The following is a 19,920-nucleotide window of genomic DNA, read 5'->3' on the forward strand; positions in this document are numbered from 1 at the left end:
GCCATACAGCCTGCTCAGACGGGAATCTTTTCCCAGGAAACTGGAAGTGGAATTAGACTAGAGAAATCCAGACAGAATTTTCTGCAAAATGCTACCAACAGGTGTATTTTAAAGTACCCTTAAAAACAAAACAAATGCATTCATTAAATTACTGCAGTTTCATAACAACTAGATCCATTTGTTGCTACAGACTAGAATGCTTGTGGAACGTCTAGAAAACTGCTTTTCCCTGCATGTTGATCCTGTTGTGCAAAATACAGTGTTGCAAAGTAGCCAACCAATATAGCATTATTTGGTGCTGAAAGACTTGTTCTTTCCATTTTTACATCAAGTTTATTTGAACTTGACAGTATTTTTGAGAATATCCAGGAACAGTGCACTGCCATTGTTCCCTTATGTCTTTTTCTCCTTCTAAGAATCCTTCTTTTGTTTAATACGAGCTCTGTTTTCCATTTTTCATCTCTAAGTGGCAGAAAAGTGATTTCTTTCTTTCCTTCCCTCAAATTTATTCTCCAGAATTAAGATTTATCTTTTGAAATTATTTTCATGGCCCAAACTACCCCAGGCTTTCTTCTGTTCCTACAGCTTCATTTGGTACTTCACGTTCTTTCACCCCCAATCAAGAGAGAGAAATGTATCTTAAAAACAACCATTACAACAACAACCTTTTGCTTTTCTTTAGTACAATGACAAAGAAGAAAACACGTCTTAGTATTTTTCCCCCTACTGAATATCAGAGAACATTTTGCCCAGCAGAAGCTGTTTGAACAAGCCAACAGACAGTGGCACAGTCTCAAGGGTACCACTGCCTTCAAGGAAATCAAACCATACAAGACAAATGTTCTGCCCTGCATAAGGTGTCTCCTGAAGTAATTTTCTGATGACAGATCTCTACAGAAGTTGCATTATGAATTTCACAGACATTTTTTGTTTCACATGAAGATGGTTTCTATGTATTTTTTCCACTTCTCCTAAAAATTCATATGGATAAACCAACCAGAATAAAACCTCACATTCCAAAATAATTTCTCAGAAATACAAAAAACCAGCTTAGTTGACTTCTAGCTGAAAGGTTTCCAGCTGTTAAACAAACAAACAAGAACAGAAACAAAGAAACCTGCGTACAGTTTGTCATACATACACGTCCTGTTTGAAAGAAATTTTGTCTCAGAAGTCCACAAAACAACACAAATATCTCACTTTCCAGATACAGAACTCAATTCTATGCAGCCTGGCTTCTCAGATTTATCATCAGCATTTTGTTCACCACAGGAGTTGGAAGGGACAATACTGAGTATGGTTTCCTGGAGGTAAGTTTTGATCCATATAACCATTTACCCACATTCATCAATCACAGAGACTTCAATCAGTGTCTGTGTTTAAGTAGGCCATAAACACGGAACTCATTCATAAGGACGCTATCTCCTACTTTGCTTTTGAGGTTTGGGGGGTGTCCTTAGTGGACTCGTTTTTTAAGTAAATTCAAAAAAACAATCTTTATAAATCACTACTTAGAAAACCCATATGCTATGATCCTTTCCTACCCCCCATCACAGAAGGAACAGCTTTTCCTGCATTATTTCTTCTGTCAGATTTCAGTCAAGTCATCACCCGCTTTGCAGGGCAGCTCAGGTTCCCACCACCCACCTGCACCACTGCTCCTCACTTCCACACTGGGAAGTTCTCGAACCAATGGTGAAAACCATTTACACAGTAATTGAGAAAGTTGTTTTTATTATTAATTTTTAATTTAAACATTTTCTTTGAGCGTCTTATAGAAATCCATCACCTCAAAGCTACCAGAAGCAGCTGACTTGCTCCCCACTCTTTAAAGGAAGAGCAGGCACATCTCCAAATCTTGCCTCAGCACAATTTTTCTCAGACTTCTAACAGTAATCAGTTGAATTTGGCAAGTTACTGTGAACTCAGCAAGACAATTCACCTTGTCCTTTTAAAGAGCATTCTTTAAAGAAAACTACTTTCCTGACAAGCAGTAATGACAGGTAAAGATCCAGCATACACCAAAGGACTACACTACAGGAGAACCACGAGGAGCACTGGGTGTCCATTGTGTTTTTCAGTTTTTCTCATCCACAGAGTCAACAGCAAATGAGGATAAAAAGGAAGGAACAACTACTTGCAACAGACCGAAGGGTTACAGATGGGATGACAATAGTTTCTGGTCATTTAACAGACGGGTAGGTTAGAAATTCACACAGTATTAAGGAAATGATAAACTTGGGAGGACAAGCTGCAGAAGGATGCAAGCAGTGAGCTCTCCAAGGAAGGCTGGTGTGCTGAGACCAGAGATGGCTGACTCTGACTTGATCAGAAATTAGGCACCAGATTCAGAAATCTCATGTTCATACACGGGTTGATCGAGTCTTTGAGACAAGTGGAATGTGATAGCAGGTATTTATGTTGGTGAAGGTAAAAGGAAAACCTCACTAATGATACTGAGCCACAGCATTAGCAAACCTTGCCTTCTGGAGCCCATAATCAGCTTCCTCACTAAACAATTCAGTACAAGACTGTGAGCAATTCCAACCCCTCTCTTTCATTTGCTACCTTTCCATAAAAAAACAACAAGCTGAGTGAACCAGTAGATAGGAGTCTATTTTAAGGGCAACGCCTTGCACATGTACACAACACTTACATGACACTGTTGGGACATTTGTATATATCCTTTATCAAAGGATCAAAACGATACATTTATGCCCTTGGCATATACATTTTTGTTTATTAGGGTCAGGATTTGTCTTGCATTGTCTCCAGTACAGTTTCTACTTAGAACTACAAGAACGTTTCTTAAAAAAGAAATGTTATTTCTGAATTCATCATTCCTGGGTTTGTGACACACAGGGCAATTTTGGCATCCCTGCCTTTGCTGAAATATTAAATGTAAAAAATATTGGTTTAAGTTTTAAAAAGGTTTAGTTTGGCAGATACTTACTAAATAACCTGTGTATGAGTTCAGCAAGTCATATTTTTAACACTGATTTCACAAATTGGCTTGATATATATACTTAATAGTCCTCCTTACTTAATTAATGAAACATGCAAAAGAAGCTTGCTGTCTGCTAACATGAGGTTAGATTTTATCTACTTTGCATCCTCTCATGCTCACTAGAGCCTTTCCTATTAAGCTTCTTTGATATCCAGTCCGTCTTAATATAAGAAGGTTCCCAGCAAACTGACTGCCATATTTCCATACTACAGCCATAAGAAAACTGTTCCCAAAGCCAAATGTACTTTCTGAAAGCTCAACAGGAATGTATTATCATGGCTATTTCACAAATAAAAATAAGAATCAAAATATTCCGATATATTATTTTCATGAAACCATATAAATAAAGAACATTTGTATGCATGTTTCCCTTTTGTTTAATTATACTTGGTACACACACATACACACACACAAAAATCAGCCTGTAACAGATTTCAGCACAGCAAAGATCCATGGGATCACACATGTAAGTTTAGGTGACCTTTGTCAGTCACTTAAAGCTCCTATTCCTCCTAAGAATCCACCTTGGGGAAGATACTGACTTTATTGTTTCTGCTAATTTTTCTTTCTGCTTTACACTTTGGCTGCTTGGTCTGGATTAACTCTTCAGGGGTATTCCCCAAAGGAGGCAGGAGTCGCTTCTTACTGTTTCGACTTTCTGACAGCCACTGTGGAGGCAGCTCAAAGGGTCCAAAACCAAACTGCATGGAATACTTGTCATTTCCTGTATCAACTTCCGCAGGCACAGCTGGTGCCACCTGAGCTGCAGAGTCTGCAATTGTCTGTGGTATAAATTTGTGAATCGAAGTCTCTCCTACCTCTGAACTGGTGACGGGAATTTCTTTCTGCTGAAAGTCATCAGAGCCAACAGATTTGGTTTCATTCTCCTCATCTTCTGTTGGCTTGAAGATCTGTTGCTGCCCGATATGAAACATCTCCAGAAGCTGGCTCCCTGAACGGGCACTGGGCTCCAGATTAGCATCTGCAACACCGCCTGAGCTGACGACGTTTCTCCTGCTGTACCTTCGGTGCAGCTGTACTATCATCCCCACTAAGCACTTCCGTACAGATTTGTTAACAGTTAAAAATAACAAAGGGTTGGCTAACAAGGAGACCTTGGGCAACCAAATGGCAGTGAGAAGTAAAAAGACTGAAATATCTGAAACGTTGAGTATGGTACGGTAAATCACCAGAGTCACATAGGGGATGCTGCAGAAAATAAATATCACAACCATAGAAAGCAGCATGGCATGAAGCTCAGCTTCTCGCTGGGAGGCATAAGGGATTGAAATTGTATTCTGAGGGGTCCTTAAGGCAGCTATGATGACTTTTTTCTTCTGGCTGGCACTCAGTGCCCTACGAATAAGAATCATGAAGAGAAATACCACAGCTACTGGTACAATCACAGTGGTGATGTTATAGATGACAACGTAGATCAAGTGGCCAAGGGAGTAACTCCAGGATTCGGAGCAGGTGGACATGGCATAAATATCAGACACGTTGGTCACAGCAAATACCGGAATGCTGGCCACTACCGCATGGGCCCAGATGTAGATAACCAGGTCTCGGGATTTTGCATCAGTTATTTTTCTTTCCAGAGGGTATAAGACAGAGTAGTATCTGTTGGGGGGGAAAAAAACAGTCCATTTTAGAGCATGTGCTTTTGAGAAGCCTCACAAACTGTCTGAGCAAAACGCCCAACATCTCTCACACTGAGCTTCCAACTGATGACCTCTGGGGTTCTGTATTGAACAAGCTCTGTTTGTCAAAGCCCTGATGAAAAGAGTAGTCAAACCCTGAATAATCTGTGTACACTTAAAAAAGGGAAAAAAGAGCTACATATCTGAGGTGTTCAAATTTTCATTCACTGATTCACTGTTTGATTACTACTGTGGACTTCTAAGCTCACAGACTTCCCATGAGAAATCTAACCTAATCTAACCTCTAAGCAGCTTTTTATTAGGAAGATCACAAGTTTTACCAAAGAAGGGCAGATAATAGCTGCTCCAGCAGCAACACTGATGTACATTACAGAGAATGATGCAGTACTTACAAAGTTATTAAAATCACAGTCACTATCTATAGAGTTTGCTTTATATAGCTAACATACTGCAGTGACATGTTAATAGACTAACAGTAATTTTACCTAATGTATATAAATCCCGATGTTTTAGTAGTAAAGCAACATCACATTCCACATTTAGTGTAAGCTACATTACAACAGTGTCCCTCCTTCCTTCATAACACCTTATTGCCACCTTCAGGATGATGGAGCTGTGCATTTAGGTGGAATCAATGACAGCTAACAACAGTGAACAAGATAAATACAATACTAAGACATAGGCAGTCGAAAGGTCCACTTCCACTTTAGACTGATCTTCTATATACAAAATTCCTCTGAATTAATTCTGGTTGTATTAATAACGGCTTTAAAAAAAAAAAAGGAATTAAAGAAATAATACAGATTTTAAATTTGAAATTGGATAACCTCCTACAGGCATTGGTAAATTATTTTAAGATGCAATAGCTGTCAGTGCCCACAGTTAAAATCGTGCGCTTTTTCTACAGTGTGAAGTTGTCTGGCTTCAATTTCTATTACCAACCAAGAATTATCAACAGGAAGAAAGAAGAGTTAAAAACTCCTCTGAAGATAAATTTTTAGGCTCAAAGTACTTTATAGGGCTGAAAAACAAAGCTTATCAAAGATTATCATCATCCTGGAGAATTTAATCTCTTACCTGTCAAGAGCAATGGCTGGAAAACTGAGGATGGTCACTGAGCAGAAGACTTTGTGCAGAAACTTGGCGATTTTGCAGAAGAGCATCGTGTAGATCCACCAGCAGCAGTGTGGACTGGCACTAAGAACGATGTCAAAAGGCACGCAGACAAGGCTGGCACAAATACCCGAGCAGGCCAAATTCTTAATGAATCGGTTTGTTACAGATTTAAGCACTGACGTTCTGCAAGTTGACCACAGCACCATGATGTTACCTGAGAGACAGGAAGGATAAAGCAAACAAACTCAGCCAAATGAACGAAAAAATTCCTTTCCCCCCCCCCCCCCCCCCCCCCCCCCCAAAAAAAAAAAGCAAATAGTAATTTTAACATACTTCAATGTTCCCACACAGTGCAAATAAAATACACTTGTTTGGAGTCTGCTGGGATTTAGACCAACACACTGCTCAGACTAAGAAGTCCAGGCAATTGCTAGTAGCTCTGTATACCAGATAACTGGAAGCAACAGCACTTCAGCTGCCTTCTCCTGGCTTCCAGTAATGAAGTCCAAAAGTCTCTAATTCAGTAAGTGCCTAGGAAGGATATCTGAACTGTGTTTTCAAATGCTTATGTTGACTCATGCATGAAATAAGCCATTCTGAGTACCCAAATATAAAAATCCGCTAATCTGCTAGAGTGCTCATTTTAATAATTACTGCTTGTTTTGTGGGGGGGAGTTGTTTAAGTTTTTGTGGGTTTTTTTTTTTTTTTTAATTTATTTGTTTGTTTTAAAGACAATAGACTCTGAGTAAAGAAATAAATACATGGTATTAACCTGCATGGAGGTGGATCACAGCCATTTCCTTTTCCTTCCACTGGCCAATGTAGTGGCACACACAGACCTCTGGGAAGTCACATCCAGAAGCATTTTTTTATTTTTCTTTCCCCCAAGAGCACATGTATTTATATTACAATGTGCCACTAAACAGGACAAGAAAAAAAAGGCTACACACAACTTCACTAAAGAACCCAGAGAATGCAGTCCACTCTTTTTGATACTACAGCCCTACATGTTTATTTCAACTAGGGAATGAAGGATGGAGGGAAACTAGCATTAGCTACAATACTTCTTCTCATATCGTTGTATCTTAGTCTATCTGGATCTCAGGGTGACATACCGCAACTTAGAAACAAGTTTTCCACACTCCAAATGCACACAACAAGACCCTGTGGACCAGATAAGCTTTATGCACACAAAAGGAGTCCCAGAGTATAGGTACACCAAGGTTAGATGGCACCAGAAATCAGGAACTTGTCTTCAGTGAGCTCAGCTCCCTGAAACAACACACAGAATTCTTCATTGCACGCTGCACCACAGCAGCTGGGCACTTTTCCTGCTTGTGCACAAGGGAGACGTCCCCTGCCCTCATCTGTGCAGGCACTGGAGGGATGGTAGGAGAGAAGGCAGCAAACAGCACACAGCCCACAATGGCTTCTGCCCTCATCCTCCCAGCACTTGCTCCCCCTCTTCCCATGCACGTGATGCACGGCAGCTGCGGTACCCAGGCAGGACAGTCTCTGCCAGCGCAGCTGAGCAGGCGCACAGGTAACCTGGCTGCAGCTGTCCACCCGCACTGCACAGACCTGGTTTAGTCTCAGGCTTCAGCAGTTACAAAATAATTTTTTTAGTGCTGTCTTCAGACAGTCTCTAAAGACTCAGCAGCAGGAAACACAGATTTTCAGTGCACGCTAAACCTGGAATGCAGGAGAAGAACGTGCAAGGCAAGCACAGTAAGTTAGAAGCACATTTAATGTGCAGGTTATATATTTCTAAGCAAATTGTTCAACTGAAATGGAAAGCTGCCTAATGTTAAACATTTCTCATGTAAACACCATAAAAACAACACAAAAAATTACCAGTTTTTTTTCAGGAAGATCACAAGCACTCTTTGTAAACATACAAAGCACCAGACCTGCTTTCAGAACACATTCGTCCTTTCACAAAGAAAGGAAAGGAATAAGGCTGAGACACCTGGAGAACAGAAGGCTGATGGGGGATGCTCATAAATATCTGAAGGCTGGGTATCAAATGGATGGCACCAGGCTCTTCTCAGCAGTGTCCAGTAACAGAACAAGGGGCAGTAGGAACAAATGGAAACACAGGAAGTTCCACGCAGACAAGAACTTTACTGTAAGAGTAACAGAGCACTGGAACAGGCTGCCACCAGATCAAAGAAATTGCAGCCACCAGCACAAAAATGCTGCTTGATAAGACAGCCCCTCTTACACTACTGCAGCTGGACAACATAGAGAGTTAGGCTTCCTACTGGCAAGAAAAGTCATTCTCACTGCAGGCTGTATCAACAATGGCTCGTTGTTAACAGTATATGTTATTGACGCTGGAAGCTCCTCTGAGTTGAAACATAATTGATTAATGAGACGGGCCAGATTTGATAGTGTTTCAACTGGGTAAACAATACACACCATGAGAGAAAACATCTTGTGCTGCTAACTGAGATATGAAAAAGTAGCTGCAGCCTCCCACAAAGAACAGCAATACCATTCTTTGGCTTCGCTTTTCTCTTTAATCCATTAAAAATAAACAATAATCAAGACTTCATTCACAGAGTACAGCTTTCCTGTGGTTGCCCACAAAACAAAAATGGCAACGAGAACACATTGCTCACATGATCAACATGTGTATCAAAACCAACCAAAAACAAGTGCCAAGAAATAACAGACCATCAAATGTAGCTTCTTGGCAAGGTGGTACCATTTCAATAAAAGCACACAGGATTAGCACTGACATCTACCTTGCAGAGACACCACTTAGATCTACAGTATTTAAATGTCATTTGCAATTTAATTTTCTACATACTGTGTCATACATCTGCAAATTCCTTCTTGCTATCTGACAAAATATTGAGTTATGTATTTACCAGCTGATGTATTTTAAAGAATGAAATCCTCATCTGGTTTTGGCAGGCGCTACAATAGATTCAGGAAGCAGTATTCAGCTCATTGTACTTAAACCTTCCTAAGTTGCTATGAGATATTCAGTCAGTCAAATCCCTGCCTTTCAAAAAACATCTCTAACTCTCCAGCTATTAAAGAAGTATTTCTCACAGAGTAATAATATATTATTACAACACAGTAGGACAGGTGCTGTTTTGTTTTGTTTTTTCCCCTACTAGAATCCTTCATCAACTGAACCGTATTGATTACATAAACTTACTTCCAAGGCAAGTTTCATCTTCATTAGAAATAAATGAGAAGTGGAAGGAAAAAAAAGTAAATCAGGGGGCTTTTAACTAATTCATCAGAAGCTGCTGAAGAACACCCGAGCTGCACTTCAGGACTGTACAGAGAAGCCTGATGAAAGATTCTAGTTTTTCAACTGTTGAACTGCTTCTACAAATTCTGTCATATTGTCAGTTATACATCACAGCACCACAAATCAGTGAAATTAGCTCTGGTGCTGACTGATCCTTGATGGAAATGGAGAGAACAAGGCATAAAACACAGTGCATCGTCCAAGATGAGGAAGGGCTCTACAGAAAGAAAGAAATAAAGTGCTTGAAAAGGGAAAAAAGGATGAGCAGGAAGAAGTGCTCACTTGGGACAATAGAAAATTAATGAGCAAGTATCTCTCAAAGGAACAACTTCCTCCCCCCTCTTGCAGCCATGAATAATTTGCAAATTTATAAGCCACTCTGACCTGATGAATCAGATCAATTTCTGTGTAGACTGATGGCCTTTTCTGCTACTGCTTTCAAATAAAGCACTTTCCATCCATTTCCCATGCATTTTCAAAGCCACCCGCTCAAGAGAAAAAAATTACACCAGAAACTTCGTATAGAATCAAATATTAAGAAGCTTAAGAACAAAGCACATGCATTTCCCACCTTTCAGAAGCTACTCCTTCCAGTGGAAGAGGATAACAGCCTTCCAGGCAACAAGATAATTCAACAAGTATTGCAGCAATTGGGCATGGAATCTTCTCCCATTATAAAGAGCCACTCTCTGTTCTTTCTGTACAAGTCATTCACTGCTGAACCCACGGAAGCCACCAGTGTAACAACACCCTCCATGGGCTACGACCACATTAAGCAGCCCTCACCACAGGCAAAGCTGCCATTTCTGAGGGGCTCTTTTCTAAGGTGTTTCTCCTAGAAAACTGGCCCAGGAATCTTGGATTCTAAACTCAAGAACACATGGGACTGTGTTGGTCAGCTGGGAGACATTCAGGGAAAGTCAGGATGAATAAGCAAGTGGAAAATGAAGCACATTAGGGTACTGGTTAGGCTGCGGTTGGACTTGATCTTCAAGGTCTTTTCCAACCTGGGTAATTCTATGATTCTATATGTATAGAACCTGAAAAACAATGTCATTTTATCCTCTTGTACCATAAACATCAATTATTCCATGAAAACCTCCACGTACCAACAATACCACATTCAGATTGAAAAGATGATTCTTTCTAGCCATCCCCTTCATTTTTTTAACAGAAAAATATAGTTAAGCAGCCACGTATGTGAAGTTGCATACAATTATGCTGAGAAAAATAAAGTCAGGAAGAGCCTGACATATTGTACTGCCTAGAGAACACCATTTCAGCCTTCATGGCATTTTAACTTCACTGTATTTATAAGGAGTAATGTTCTCAGAGTATTACATGTTATCAGGGTGCGTGTTATTTGATTCAAAAGAGCAAAGAATTGATTTTCATCCCAGACTGTACCCTCTTCAGATTTCACTGCCGGATACCAAGTGTTGATTCGGGCATCAACAGCTGAGATAGTTTTGCAGCAATAGCTCTTAGGAGTAATTCATATAAGGCAAAAGACTCTTAACAGTACCTTTAAAAAGCAGAAGGATCATCCCCATGGAAACCAGAGAGTGTTATACAAAACAAATGCATTTGCCATGCAGCTACATCCAAAAAAAAAAAAAAAAAAATTACTCTTTGCCAAATCAAAGATCCCAGTCCATTAGCTGGGTATGAAAACCATCATGCATGTTTAACATTCATCAGCACATAACCAAAACAAAACAAAGCCCACAACCCAACAAAACCCTCCTCACAGCTTGCCCTCCTCCATATGCCAATTTTCCCCTCCATCTACAGTGGGGTTCTCAGGATCCACACATGCTTACCACCACAAAGCCTCCTGAAGACCCTACCCACGTCCAATGCAGTATCACAGGAAAGGAGCTGGCAGCACCCTTTATTTAAAAAATAAATAATAATAAAAAAAAGCCAGCAAGCAACAAAAAAGGTCAGACACTGACACTGGGCTTCCGCCATTATAACCTTTGCGGATACAATTACCTTTATATGTGGAGAAAAAACAAAACAAAACAAAGAACACTTCCTGAAAACCCATCAAAACTTTTCTCATGTTACAGGTAGCTTCCTACACTTAAACACATCATCTCAAGCTGTTTATCCTACTTTACATCCAAAGTACTGACTTAAACGTGTAGCACAAAGAACAAGAAAACTGGACTGAAGATAAACCCAAACGAGTCAAGTTAGGAATCATAGTCAAACCCAGTTTGGGGATGAACTGTTCTAGGGGAAAAACATGCTTACAGAAACAGATTTCATACCATCAATTAACCAGGGTAATCATACAGCAACAACAGAAATCTTGCTTTAAGACATGGGCTTCATCTGAATTGGAGCCTTTCACTAAACTTGATTGGTGAGCTGTGCGGGGGGAAATGCACACACCCTTCCTGCACAACAGAACTGCCTGACAGCATCAAAACATTTTCTGATTAACTGAAGTCCAACAATCTCAAAATAAATTTCTGTTTCAACACGCACTGAAATCTCTGAAGAAAGTAACATAAACACTTATTTGACTGTTTGGCTCTGCTTCTTTTTCTCCCCCCTCCCCCTCCCCCCTCCAATGGTAGCAAACTACTTCTTAGGTGTTGTACATCAAAGACCAAAAAAAAATAGCACATTTACTACAATTGCCTTTCTTGGCTCAACAGTTTATAATTCAAACATTCAGGTCTTACACCGTGCCACAAAACAAGTCTGCAAAAGCAGATGCTGGGAAGATGGAGTAAAGTTAGAAATCATAGCTGAAGAAGTTTTAAACTGGTCTTACAGCAAACGTAACTTGCATGATATGACAGTATTTGTAGCTTCAAAATGACTGACTGCAGTCACCGTTAACACAAATGGATTTGTGACTTTCTAAAATCTTGCCTTGAGCATTTTATGGATTTACTATTTAATAGACAGATTCTAAAGGAACTATGTTATGCCTAAGATCTTGTACACTTCCACTTCTATCAGATAAATACAGCTAAGGGGAAATAATAAAGAGCTCCACTGGTAACTGCTCAGTTCCTCAAACCCACTGCCACCTTTTCCATCTCACATTCTGTACTTCTGTCTCATCAAACGCACACAATTCCTGGGCAGGGAACACTCATTTTCTGCTTTTCAATAAACTACAATCCTTCAACAACTGCCATGATCATTTAAGCCAAGCAAGGAAGTAACCAAGCCCACTCATTCTGCTGAAGTACACTTGACCTGCCTGAACTCCTTGCTTCTCTTTTAGAACAGCTGACCTCAAAGAACCTGAAACTCCTTGAGCTGCATAGAACAATAAAAGATCAAAGAATATTGCTTCTGCAACCCCAGGACCTTCGGTTGTTCCCACAACAGGGAAATATGACAAATGTGTAGGACCGCCTTTGAAACCTAAGCAAGGAAATGAAAAAACTGAGAAAGAACCCCCAGATTTACTGCTCTCGTCATAACAACAACATAAATCTTCTCAAGGTTATTAACTTTTCAAGTCACAGTGCCTGAGGGACTAATTTCTTTTTCATACTGCAAAAGTACAACCAAAAATTTTTAAAGCCAAAGACTTCATGTGATGCCCACAGCAGACCCCATGATGCAGACATTAATTATTTTACCAGTTCTGAATTCATTTCCTTCTGGTTAGAGTCAAAAATACTCTCTACCTACAAGGAATCGACTCAGAAAAGGTAAAAATGTTGGGCCCTGCATCACCAAGACAGGGTAAATTATTTGCAGAATTAGTACTTGATCCACGTGTCCTTTAGCAACCTGGTATGACACCAAGTGAAGCACCTGGCCTCTCTGCCCTCAGAGAACCAATCCAATGACCTCACTGACACAGTTTGTATGCAGGGATGCAAGTGAAGCACATAATTTTTCTAACATTTGGTCTGGTTTTCATCATCCTTGGTAGAAGAGGAAAAGCTTTTGTCCTTCTATGTTACGAAAAACTCTGGAAAGGGCCATTCTGAACCTGTATGTTGTGAAATAACTGAGGGGGATGCAACAGTAGCTCTTCCCAGGTGAAGTGATGTCAAATAACACAACTGGTTTTTAGGCTTTGCCTGACTGCTGCGCTGAATCTAATTGTAAGCAGCAGCATTAACACGGGAACAAGTGCATTTAAGAATTGTTTTTAAACCATCCCCTTATCCCCTGGCAGCACTTGGTGTGCAGATAGCCTGCAACCACCTCTGCCGGCAGCCGTGCTACGAAGGTCTTGCCACTTCCCTTCAGAAGCTCCTTTATCCGGGCTTTGCTCTCACACCATCTGCAATGAATGTACAGGTATGCTAAGTTAAGATGTGGCCACTAAGGGGTGAAATTCATACTTTCTAATAGCATACATGTAACCTGATTATTTGGCTAAACTGCTGGCTAGTTGGTCTTCCCTGGCTTACTTACCATGGAAAAAAAAAAAAGAAGAAGAAAAACACAAATATACGCAACATAAAATAAATGACACTTAACAGTAGAGCAAAATGTTAAACGCCTGCAGTAATTACTAGCACTTGGAAGCTGAACCTTCTATTATCATTGGTAATTGAGGCTATCTTGCCTCTTTCTTCTAAAAGGGAAGAAAGATTCCCACATAATAGAACCAATTTCCGTCCTCCTCGATGGCTGAAATTACAGTTTGCAGCTGAAAGACACCTTAGTAACGGCCATTTCATGGAGCAGAAATTATTTTGTCCTACCACAGAGCCCTGCAGCTGTTTTTTCCTTTATACAACCAGAAAAGATCTGAGGTCATTCCTGCACCAGTTTGACTATGCTTGCCACTCTCTGAAGTGCCAAGTTAACAGAAGCAGAACTGGATTCTTCATACAGCTCAGCCATGCAGCCATTCACTGGGTCAGCAGCTGGGCATATTTGCTCTTGATTCTTTATATACAGATGTTCTCAGACAAATTAACATACAAGGCCTGCGGCATTAATGCTATATTCAGAAACATGCATTTCTTTCTTTGCCCTCCACAGGCAATTGCAGTTAATAGCTGCCTCTGCTCCCCCCAGTCCTGTGAATGGACTCAGTAGGAAGAAAACGGGAGATGATGGAAGAGCTGAGGATTCTGACACACACTCCTGAAAGACTGAGTTACAAACAGCAAGAAATCTGTATGGCCCTAAATCAAACACTATAGAAAATTCACATGGACAACACTCTGGCTACCACAGCAAGGTATTTCACTGAAGAAATACTAATCTGGGGTGACCTAGGCCTTCCAAAAGGAAGAGATGTGTTCCCACAGGGCAGCTTGGGAAAGATAAGGTGTTTCACTGTGAAGATCACTGCTTTTTTTGGCGTGACCAAAAGCAAGAGGTTGGGTTTTAGGTTTTGTTTTCCTAAAAGCTTATAAAACCCTGAGATAAAGTTTGAGATTTCACTGATCAAAGGTTTTGCTTACAAAAACAGTTCTCATGCGGGACTCCCTCCACACTGACACTGTTTCTCTGTATTTCCCCAGTTGCAATAGAACTTTGCTTTAAGATTCCCATAGCAACTGCTTTCCAATCAGCCTTCTTTCTTTGACCAAAATCACCCCAGCTAGAGACACAAGGGACATTCTATGTCACACGCTGTTATGTCCAGAAAATCACCAGTATGGAACCACAACAGAAACTTGTTACATTAAATTCTTGTAGAAGCTAAGATACCCATTGATTTATTTTAATATAAAGTTCCTTCTAAGTAACACTGACATTACCCAGCACCAATCCCAAAACACAGGAATGCACTAAAGTTTGTACATGATTCTCACCGATGGGGATTGGATGAAGAAGAACCATTTTAAGTGACAATGAACTTTTCACACACTGCTCTAGGAGACACACGCCCTACACTCACAAAGCATTCTCAAGCAGAAACTGGACTTCGGTACCAGAGAACCCCACTATTACATGACCAGGGTGGGGGTTTTGTTTGTTTATAATCTCAATGCCGTATTTTACAAAAGTTATTTTGTTTGCTTTCCACCTCAGGAGCCTTCATGAGGAGCCCTACCTTAATTATATCCATAGGCCACAATACTAGCAACAAATCCAGGCAAGCCAAACCAGTGCTGCATCTCCTCTAAATCTTTAGTCCATTTGACTTGTTGCAAATAAAAAACTAAGCTATTTCTAACTCAGTTGCTTTTAGCCATCTTTCCAAAGAAACATCCAAAAGCTATCAAAAGATAATTTATTTTCTTTCTTTTAACCAGGGTATTATCTTGACTTGGACAAAATTTTAATTACTTTTTATAGCACAACTATACAGGTTAATTTACAAAGACTTTTATATGGGTTTTATTTCACCAATTACATTCAGCCATGACTACAGAAACAAGTTAATGGATGCATACATTCACAGTGCAGAGTCATTCCACAGCTAATAAAACACTTGTATTGTTTGGATTTGAAACATATTTCAGTTGTTTCATTTAAATAAGAAGCTGGACACAAAACTGCTATTGGGGACAAGCGAATTTCATCAAACACATTAAATGAATGGTGGGGAAAAAAAACAACAGGCAAACAAACAGTACTGCATGTGGTGCAGGCTTACTTAACAAAAGTAGTGCTCACAAGTATGTCATCCAAGTGCCATTCAGGTCCCCAAAACAGACCACCACTACAGCCATATAAAGAATAAGCAAGGAAAGCACCTCAGATGCTTTTGTACACAGCAAGAAAAACAGCGCCCTGTGATCCAAGATACCTTAAATCAGGACATCTCTGTCTTCACAAACTAGCAGATAGATTTCTTCCCTATGTTGTTAAAATGATGTTTAGTTTCTTAAAAATTAAAGATAAATAAAAAGAAAACCTAAGGAAAAATTATTACTGACAAATTGCAACACTCCACTGCTCTCCTAGAAAAATAAGACAGGGAGCCATTCAAAACGTCTCTATCCTGTCCCTCCAATCCCCAAGAGTACTTATGGAGAAACCCAGGAAAGCTCCCCATCAATGATACATTTGTATCACTGCTAAAACTCTAAGATTACCACAGACTATGGCGCTGCTTTAAGAACTTTAATTTTCCCTATATAGGAGAAGTGCCTTCAGGAGATGCCTCTTCTCTAAAAGGAGCCTACAAGAAGACGTCAAAAGCAAAGAAAGAAGCTTGGAATTAAAATAGCAGATGTTCTAGATTGAAAGTAAAGAAAGAAAAAACAAAACCACACCATTTTACTGTGAGCTTCCAGTTACCTCTAGAGCCTATTCAATGCAATTTGAAGTATCAGCGCTATAGTGACAAGAACAAAATAGTTCCATAAGAACTCACGAAGATGTAGTTAAACCCTGACTCATTCTACTCCCAATGTGAAGAAGCAGCTCAGTTCCAGAGACCCCAGCACAGCCTGCACACTCAGGAGAGAAAAGGTGTCGTGCCTGTAACTTAAATGAAACACAGTGTACGCTTCCCTGACTCCTACAGATTTCAGTCTCAATTACTCCTCCTTAAGTCCATGCTTCAAAGTGTCCCAACAACAAATACAACAAGAACTTCTGGTATTTGAAGGATGGAGAAGTTCATTTACCATTTTGAGTTCTACTGGTAAAATGTGCTAACGTTGAGATGTAACTCATAGCTTCCACGGCTAGAGATACCTCATAAAGCAGCTGGAGCATATGCAAATGCAAAAAACATTAATGCAATATTAATCTTTGAACAGCTACTAAAAGTTACTATTAAGATATATACAACTCAACAGCCTGCTTGGAGGTCTTAACCTGGCCAGCACAGAGCAGTAAATATCACTTCTGTGTCAATATCCTTCCCTGAGTTTAAATGCCTAAATTAAACAATTAATCATTTTAGACTTCATTTCCAAATATCTGGCTTAGTTTAAGTAAATAAATAATCTCTCAGGTCAAACACTTGGCCATTGACATCTGCCATGTCTCACTAAAATATTAACGTCAGCCATGTAGCTGTAGCTTACATGCTTTCAAGGCATTACAGACAATGCATACCCCATCATTTTCATGGGCCATTACAAGCATCAGTGGAGTGCATTAGTCTCTCAAGGCTCTATGGGACTTGAAAATGATAATCTGCAAAGAAAATGGAAATTAAAAATATATTTTATAATGCCAAGTGCTGGCAGAATTGCGGAATGACCCAAAGGAATATTCCTATTCCTTGGAAATGAGCAGACCTATTTGAGGAGCATTTTTGCATCACTCCATTGATGCCGGGCTGCCTAACTTACAAATTAGTTGTATTCAACTGAGCTCTGTGGGGCTTTTATCACTTTCAACCCATTGGTTAATTCTCTCTGTGAGCCAGGGCCTCACCCCAGCTGCAGCAAACTTACCTCCTGCCACCACTTCACTCCTCCCATCCCCTCAGCGCCATCATCACCCTGTTGCTCCTCTCCATGGCCTACCAGGAAGCAGAAAGCATCACCCATTTCAAACCTCTATTTCCTTCAAATGTCTGAATTAGCGTACACAGATCTGACAATTACTAGACTCACACAACTCTGAAAAATACATTAAAAATATAACTCAATGCAACTGACACTAAAATTACTCCCTTTACTGTAATGTTTGTTTTGTTAATATATTAATGGTAGGAAGATAACTTTTACCCATTACATGTTGCTTGGAAACAGAACAAATATTGAAGAAGAAATACAAGCATCCTCCTCTTTACCCACATAAATATTCTTGGAGTTATTTTTTGTTTGCAAGAATTCCTTGTCACATTTAAATATAATGTATTATGAAGACTGTTTCCATGCTTCATTAGTTATAACAGATAGCAGTGGGTAGCTTTTTCTTTCCCCCCTCCCCCCCAAATTTAACCTCTTTCTGTCAACTGCTATGTTTGCATTTCCCAATTATATTTTGTTTTTGTTTTTTTTTACACCATCTAAGCCATTTGTTTATCTTCTTTATAATTTTCCACACATTTTTAATACCATATGCTTAATAGAAGCGGTCTACAGGTGCTTCATAACTTTGCATAGGATGAAGCAGAAAAAAGGAAATCTCAATTTATTGTTTGAGAATAACAAAGAACCACAGCTACATAAAGTAGTAATGAGGCAAAGATACTACGGGAGAGAAGCATTAAACCAACTGCAAAGTTGAGCAGGGAAAGAAAGAGAAGCTTTCTGGCAAAAGTCAGCCCTGCCCGGTGCTGCCAGCTGTTCAGCCCTCTTGCCTCTGTTATTATATACAACTGCTCTTTTTGTAAGAAAAAAGAAAAATCAGGTTTGCAGAATCCCAGCAGGATTTTTCTCACTGAAATGCAAGTAAACAAAATGAAAAACACGGTGGAATTTACAACAGACGTGAAAAAAAAAATAATCTTCCAAGTTTGTGATTCTACTGATTCTGTTGCTGAGTCAGATGCTGCATTAATATTGCATTGCGTACACAGCTCACTTCGTGTTTTGATGGAGTAATGGGACTTAGCTATTTTCACAGGCAGTTTCTAAAACATTTAGAAAAACATGTCTTCTAAAATTTAACATTAATTTCTCCACTAGCCTCCATAAAATATCACACAGGGAGAGGGAAAGCTCCAAGGTAATGGCAGCTTGTTTGGTACCAGCAGTAGGACAATTTGGAGTCCTTTATTTTGCTATTTGTGCTCAAAATTGATCTACCTTTTTGAGGTTTGTAACAGCAACAACAACAAAAAAAGCTGTATTATATAAACACAGGGGAGCAAATGGTTTCAAGGAAACCTCTCACATATTTATTCAACAGCAAATCCTAGAGGGGCAGGCCAATGTTTCTCACTGAGGAAGCTTCAGACAGCTCAAAATTCATTAATTAACAAAAGGAACATCCAAAATTTGCTCTCTGCAATATGCCAAATGTTCTGGCTTGCTGCTACAACAAACATTAGCGCTGTCCTTGTCAGTAGCAGTAGCAGTACACAAATGAACTATCAGTTTTAAACTCACATCTACAACTTCTAGGCACCATTTCTATTCTATTTTTAAATCACTTTGCTCAGATCTTATAAATCCCTCACAAAAATCTGCACAGAATGAAACCAGGGCAACAAAACATAATAGAACATTGGTAGGAAGGGTCAGTCTCTACCATCATACCATCAACATCTATCTCTGACATAATAAAATAGGAAGCATTACTTTCAGAGCAACCTTTGTATATGGCACTTTTTAGTGTTTTCTGGGCAAGTATTGCTGCAGCACAGGTCCCTAATTTAATACTCCCTGTTGACCACTAACTCACCTCTAGCACATGTGACTGCTACTACATGCTGCTCCTGCAGTAGTTACAAGGTTGAAAAGACAACTCTCACAAAGTATCTAATCACACCCAAAAGGCTCAGCAATAAAACACAGAGTCAGAAGGTTAAAGGAAAAAGCTGAGGGAAAACTCCAGTCTGAACACTTCCTTCTCCAAAGACTAAAGGCACTTTCTGCTACCCACTTCCATAACTGTAACCAGATTTCAGTCTTTATTCAGTTTCTTCATAGACTTAGAATTTTCTTCATAGACATAAGGGGGAGGGGAAGGTATTCTAATACATGCTTCTGAGATGGTCTCAGTTTGCAATCAATCTTTCGGGAACCCCCGAGTAGCAGCAAATTGTATAAGAGACTCCCCAGGTTGTGGCAAAATCATTCCACACAGCGTAGTATCTGATTAATCAGAATAACTCAAAGCACTCAACGGCCAGCAGGGGTTTTCTAATTAAGACTCTTCCAACATAATGAATCATTTGGTAAATCAAGAGTTATTTTAAAAATAGCTTAATTGAAGCATAGAATTGTAGTGTTTTTTGTTTATTTAAAATAAGCTTGTGAAAATTTGATTCTCAGAGCTTCCTAAGATACAGGTTGGCCACTGTCTAGGACAAGAGACAAGAAACAGGAGTACA

General features: G+C 39.7%; 1 protein-coding gene across 1 annotated transcript in view; it reads right to left on the reverse strand.

Moving 5' to 3' along the window:
• Positions 1-663: 663 nt before the first annotated feature.
• The window catches only part of GPR176 (G protein-coupled receptor 176), a 29,544-nt gene continuing 10,287 nt past the window's right edge, over positions 664-19,920 (reverse strand). Inside the window, exons 2-3 of the mRNA XM_015864755.2 lie at positions 5,746-5,998; positions 664-4,627 (exon numbers count right to left, since the gene is read on the reverse strand). Of these exons, the coding sequence (XP_015720241.1) occupies positions 3,520-4,627; positions 5,746-5,998 (1,361 nt within the window). The 3' untranslated portion in view covers positions 664-3,519. The remainder of the gene's footprint in view (positions 4,628-5,745; positions 5,999-19,920) is intronic.

The sequence above is a fragment of the Coturnix japonica genome, chromosome 5 (genome assembly GCF_001577835.2).
Source record: "Coturnix japonica isolate 7356 chromosome 5, Coturnix japonica 2.1, whole genome shotgun sequence".
Classification (NCBI taxonomy): Eukaryota; Metazoa; Chordata; class Aves; order Galliformes; family Phasianidae; genus Coturnix; species Coturnix japonica.